The 6,858-nt window shown below is 34.1% G+C and overlaps 1 protein-coding gene across 1 annotated transcript; it reads right to left on the minus strand.

The window, feature by feature from the left end:
• Window positions 1-4,999: 4,999 nt before the first annotated feature.
• On the minus strand, window positions 5,000-5,906 carry LOC149897867 (uncharacterized). Its single transcript, XM_090115693.1, has 2 exons — window positions 5,775-5,906; window positions 5,000-5,390 (listed from the first exon to the last, which is right to left on the minus strand). Exons 1-2 carry the CDS (start codon window positions 5,904-5,906, stop codon window positions 5,124-5,126), a joined length of 399 nt encoding a protein of 132 aa, XP_089971819.1. The 3' UTR covers window positions 5,000-5,123.
• Between the last annotated feature and the right edge of the window lie 952 nt (window positions 5,907-6,858).

Below are 6,858 nucleotides of genomic sequence, written 5' to 3' on the forward strand. Positions count from 1 at the left end.
CCAGAAATACAGAAACTCTTCATTTTCACTCAAAGAGTAGGTATTTAAAATCTACGTCATTAGACTTTTCATTCATCAACCAGAAAATACAGTTCTAACCAAATGTAGTTTTGTCTGTTGCAGTATTTCTTTTGATAAAATGAGTAGGTAGTCAATAGTTTCGAAAATGGAAAGAAGTCAGATTCATTCATTAATTTTACATCATGGCGATTGCTGGTCATTTTCATTTATCTGGGGGAACGGAGATGGTGCTGTTTCTTTTTTGAATGAATCTTTCAATATCTGCTTAACAGGCAAGATATATTATACCGTTTTTGACCTGGAAAACACTGAATATAAAATAAGCTACTCTACTTCTTCTGCCAACGGTTAATAAAATGCCATAAGCATGATGCGATTTCATCCGCACCTCTTTGAGCTATTCCTTCATACATAACATAATGGAATGTTCGTTTAGTAGTAACTTTGCGGATTTTTAAATTAAAAGTCCAAAGTTTCTTTTATAAAAGGCTACAGATGCAGTTAAATTTGGAATCTGTAAACAAACAGCTTTTCAAGTTACAATTTACAATTATTCAAGTTTGGTCTAATTATGTTAAGTGCTCTTACGTTGTAAATGGCCGTTCGTTGATTGAGTATTCGTTTTACAAGTCTATGTTAAGTTATATTAATATATTTGTATCAAATAAAAATATTTTTTTTTGTACTTAAGGGGTTTTGATACAACCTATTTAAGGTATTTCTACTATCAATAGGCTTATGTGACATAGACCAAACGAAAGAGGACGTTTTTATCAGTATAGATGGCCAAAAAACAAAAAATGGCCATTTTTGCACTTACGAGGTATATACCAAACACCACAGATTTGTTCAATCAAGGCGAAAAACAAATCTAGCGCTGAATGATAAGTAATTCAAGGTAATAAAAGGCCTTATCCATACAGTTACACTATTATTGTAATACTGTGCACTATTACAAGAATTGCAGAAGCAAACCCGCGGGCGACCGGTAGTTGCAAATAAAATAAACTTAACAGTATCAAGGGAATAAAATAAAATACATACAATGTTTTAGTATGCAGTAAACGAAAAGTTTACGATTTGCGTGGATTTCTATTACATTCTAACAATGTTGGCACGTCGTAAGACGGCACATCTTATATTGTTTTTCTCTCCAGTTGTTAAGAATATATGGCTAATATTATTGCAAAAATTGCTGATCCGATTTTGGTTTAATTTAGTGTGAAGATAGTCCACGTTCGAATAATGTTTATCATTATAATTGTTGTTTAAAAATGTTAAAGATATTTTAGTATATAATATTTAAACCATTAATATAGGTTTGTAGATATCAAATAATGGACATAATGCATGCTAAGGGCGTAATTTATTATAATTATTATGAGATACTAGATGTACTCCGCGGTTTTTCTCGCAGTGCTCTGTTCCTGTTAGTCTCAGCGAGATTATATAGCCTTATAGCCTTCCTCGGTAAATGGGCTATCTCACACTGAAAGAATTTTTCAAATCGGACACGTAGTTCCTGAGATTTGCGCGTACAAACAAACAAACAAATTATTCAGCTTTATACTATTATTAATATAGATTTAAATTACTTACCAGTGTAATAATGAATGAGATTCATCGTCTTTCTTGACCTGAAAAATTAATAATTTTATTTTAGTCGATTCCTTAGGTATGTTTTTTGTCACTCTTACACGCAAAAACAGCTGAACAGATGTGTATGCAATTTGATAAACAGATGGATTATTATACCACGGGAGTGACGCCGCGGGCTCCAACTAGTTACGTTATTTATACTTCTTAAATAATTGTTTTGTATAGCTGACCCGGCTGACATAGAGCGGCTAGTAGTACAAGGAAAGGTGGAAGGAACCAGATCGCGCGGCAGGTCACCAATGCGCTGGACCGACCAAGTGAAATCTGCTGTAGGAATTCGCGTATCAGACTGCGCCAGACAGTCTAGTAACAGGAAGAGATGGCGGGAGATCGTGCGGAAAGCTGTGTCCGCCTCTACCACCGATGTGGACGTCTCAACGTGACCACGACCGCTCTGCCAAGAGTGAATCGACAAAGAAGAAGATAGCTGACCCAGCAAACATTGTTTCTACGGCTACCGAATACGCAAATAACCATAGAAATCGGTTTACCCGTTTTTGAGGACTTGGATAAAAAACACTGAGGCAAGAATTTTATTGTATTTTTAAATATTAATAAAATTATTTATTTACTGACCACTTACTTGAATCTTCGTTGTCTTTGCCTTTTGAACCGACTTATCATCGAAAATTGTTTAGCATTTTCCACGATCGCTGAGCTAGATATATGTTATTTTAAAGAAAATTGTATTTAAACCACTGCATAGTACATAATTATCCATCATTGTGTGCTTTAAATATAATTTTCGTAGAAATACAAAAATAATTATATCTGAAAATAAAGCTGAAAGAATCGTTATTATATCCATACTAATATTATAAATGCGAAAGTAACTCTGTCTGTCTGTCTGTTACTCAATCACGCCTTAACCACTGAACCAATTTGCATGAAATTTGGTATAGATATATTTTGATACCCGAGAAAGGACATAGGCTACTTTTTATCCCGGGAAAATGACGCAATCCCGGAAATCCCACGGGAACGGGAACTGTGCGGGTTTTTCTTGGACTGCGCGGGCGAAGCCGCGGGCGGAAACCTAGTTAAAAATATATTCATATCTGTAGACAAGTCAAATAAATATACCAGAATAAAAATGTACACAGTATATTAAAAAATAATACTAGTAAAGTCTTGAAATAATAAAGTTTCAATGGGTCATCTCGTATTAACTGCAGCAAAATGGACGGTTTCATTTTATATGTAACCTTACTAATAAAATAAGTTTGCGAGCGTTGATGATAAATCAATAAATACATAAATAAAAAGAAAAAATACCTCACGAATAACCAGCCAGAAATTCGAGAGGTATTAAAATAAAGAGCGAAAACAAACATAAAAAATATATTTACAACTACTTATTTGTCTTACAAAAACAGTTACATAATTTATTAATATATTTTGTATTATGCACTACTTATGTTTTTTATGCTGTAATATTATTGTCTTTCTTTCAACAACAAATATATAATCCATACTAATATTATAAATGCGAAAGTAACTCTGTCTGACTGTCTGTTACTCAATCACGCCTAAACTACTGAACCAATTTGCATGAAATTTGGTATGGAGATATTTTGATACCCGAGAAAGGACATAGGCTACCTTTTATTGCGAAATATGTACCACGGGCGAAGCCGGGGCAGACCTCTAGTCAACAATAAAATGACTGTACGTTTTAATCGATTTCCTTTTCAAATACCTAGAGCAACGTGAAATTCGTCTTAAAATTTATCTCGACAGAAATTTTCTAATATTATTTTGATAAAAGATAAAAACATTCAATATTTGAGTTATTGCTTTTCACCAAATTAAATGTTTTTGTCAGACATCTTAAATACAGTTATTTGATTGGCTGTCCCAGACGATGACTGTGCAAAATATAAAAATATCGGCAATGTATTTGTTATGGTAATGTAAAAATCGAAAGTCGATGTTTTGGTATTTCTATCTAAGAAAATACTTTAACTTAGGGTTGCCACTAAGACAATTTTTTATCTTACAAATTTTTCTAATTCAAATTTATTTATTAAACGTTAGAAAGACATCGTTTTCAATAACATAAAGATGGATTAGTTAAGAATATATTCACTAACTAAATACTACATTTTTAAACATTCTTAAAACAAAATTTACGGACTATTCTAGGAATATATTATGAATATAAGTTTAACTTTTTATGGACTGGACGAAGCAGACATACAACCATAAGGAAAAAGTTTTAATCGTATTTCTATGACTTTCGTAAACTTATAAATGTTTAAGTACATAAGTTTAATGAAGTATGTGGGCGGTATAATACCTAGGTAATAATGTTATTTAACTTATGTTAAACTAAATATCTGACACTAATATTATAATATTTAATTGTATATGATATATTAATTTTATTTTGTTCATTAACGCCTTATTTTTTGCTCACCCACCTCAATCAAAATCTCTCCTTACGCATATACATACGGTAGCCTGGAAGAGATCGCTACCTAGCGATAAGGCCGCCGTTTGTACATGTCTTTCTCTATTTTATGTTCTTTCTGTATTTGTACTTTCTGATGTGTGTGCAATAAAGTATAAATAAATAAATAAATAAAATATTCAGAATAGGACACTATTTAAAACTGTATTTTTCATTAGAAAGCTCTGTTCCATAACCAAGTCATAATTTTGATAAATTCATTTACTTGAGAGTTATATAATTTTTAGGTATTACTTTTTTTCCTTTTTTGGATACGTCTTCTGGTATTTAGGTATGATTAATTAATAATCCTGCTTATTAAACTCATACTAACAAACTAAAAATAAAATAACATTAAAACATAACAAAAATAAAAAAAAAATAGAAATAATATAATCCTACTCCGCCTGCAAATGTGCGACTGCCATAAACATGTGAACACCTTTTTTACGTTTATCATCATTTCTATGGCCCAGACACATTTGAAACGTATTTTTATTAAGATTACTAACATCATAGCTATAATCTACACATATTTAAGAGCCTTTCATTCTTCAAGGTTACCAACCTCTAGGCTACTTTTGAAACTTATTTCTTTTTTATGTTATCAACTTCACCTATGTTTGAAACCTATTTTTTTATTTATTTATGCTTTATTGTACATACATACCAGGGCAAACAAACTTAGACTATAATTTTATACAATAATAACACACGGGCACATATGCACGAAAAGGCGGCCTTATTGCTCAAGAGCAATCTCTTCCAGGCAACCCTAATTGTAAGGAATGTTGAACGAGTACGCGAGTAACCTATTTTCGTTTGGGAAAAAATATTGTCTGATGTCTCTCCTTTGTATGTTTTGAATACTTAGTTTAATTTGTTAAGATATAATCATTAATCAGACTTGTTAGAAACCAAGTTTCACTATAACGTCACCTCTAGGAACATAGCATTTATTTTCAACGTCCTGGTTATCAATTAATGAATGTTAACCTATTTCTTCATTAAAATAACGAACATTACTTCTATCTCCTGTATAGAAAAGTACATTTAATTCATCAAGATGTATTGTATCATATTCTAAACCAGTTTTCTTATCATCAACGTCACCTCTATGAGCAATAGCTATGATTTCCCTCATGCTCTGCTCTTGCGGCGCCGCTGGCTCGGGGTGTGTGTCTGCCCGCGCCAGGATCTGTCGCACGACGTCACGTGGGGGCGTCCCGAGGGGCGTGGGGCGGGAGGTTAGGCCCAGCTGTGGGGTAATATGTGTTAATTAATTGAACTACGTACTTAATTAATTCATTCATTAATTCATTCAAACGCACGTTTTGAATTGTCAGGTAAATTAAAAAGTGTATGTCAAAGGAAATAATAAATTGTTTAAGGGCCGATTTTTCAATGCTTGGATAAAACTTATTCGTCGAATAATATATAAAACTACCATTTTAAAAACGTATTCTGATTGCCCGTATTTGACAGTTTACGTGACATTTTAATATTATCGTGTAATACTTTAATGGACGGATAAGTTTTATCCAAGCATTGAAAAATCGGCCCTAAAACAAATTAAAAGTTTACAGTTTCAGTTTTGTTTTAGGTGCAGAAACGTGAAAAATAAATGAAATTCAATATATACCTTGGCCAGAATCTGTGTCTTGATGTGTTCTAGGCGCGCGGGCTCCGCGTGCGTGGCGTGCGAGGCGGCGGCGGCGCGCGGCCGGCACGCCGCGAGCGCGAGCGCCGCACACACGAGGAGGCAGGCGCGCATGGGCGCCTAGCCGAGCGCGCTCAGCCCGCGCCATCGGCACCGCGCCTTCGGAACATCTCGGCTCCTGTAACAGAGATGGCGTTAGTTTCGAAGCTTTAAACAAAGTTATGATGTTAGAAAGTGCTTCTGAAAGGGGAACAAGGAAAAAAGAATATGAAGTTTGTAAAAATACCATGGCAATTACAGAAAACAAAAATGCAAATATCTAATTTTTCACAGTATAGTATGATAATACTATATTGAAAAGACGTACAGATGAATATAATATGGTATAACGTACAAATTCAATTTAATTTTGCAGTAGGTATTAAACGCACATACATTACGCACTAATACGCAGCAACAGACAATCAAAGAACTATTAAAATAACAAACAGATACAACATTAACGTAAATGAAGGTCTTATATTATTATTTACCTACACAATAACTTAGGGCCGATTTTTCAATGCTTGGATAAAACTTATCCGTCCAATAAAGTATTATAGACCGGGAGATACTGACACAAAATTTCGAGTCATTTGTATCAGGATGGCGGTTCTACAGGGGTCTTAGTACGCAATGACAAAAAGAAAAATGATGGTGTGAACGCTGGAACCGGTGGGTTAGTCGCGTGGGCGTTAGTCGAACTCGTCGGAAAAATAGCGAAAGTCAAACGATTTGTAACACAAAAATTTTAGAATTTACCGATAGCCCATAAAAAAGAAGTAGGCGGTAGTGTCATGCCATACTTTTCCGGTATGACTTACAGCCCGCCATACCGACGCGAATGTGTTGATTTAAAAAAAACAATTATTCAACCATTTGTACCAAGCTAACTTTTGCACAGGTAACCATCGTCGTGCAGCCATTTACGAAAATCGCCATGCCATACTTTTCGGACGATTCCAAATGGTCGCCATACCGCCGAAAATCTGCAAAATTTTTTTATTTCGCCTATCTTTTTGTACCA

This window comes from Colias eurytheme, chromosome 24, assembly GCF_061535395.1.
Source record: "Colias eurytheme isolate Ceu_HAF_F1 chromosome 24, ilColEury1 Martin Lab GWU primary, whole genome shotgun sequence".
NCBI lineage: Eukaryota > Metazoa > Arthropoda > Insecta > Lepidoptera > Pieridae > Colias > Colias eurytheme.

Excerpts from the sequence above, each read along its gene's own strand:
- LOC149897867 (XM_090115693.1), bottom strand. The coding sequence starts at position 5,906 with ATGCGCGCCTGCCTCCTCGTGTGTGCGGCGCTCGCGCTCGCGGCGTGC. Across the intron at positions 5,391-5,774 it reads AGACACAGATTCTGGCCAAG|CTGGGCCTAACCTCCCGCCC; the intron begins GTATATATTGAA and ends ATTACCCCACAG.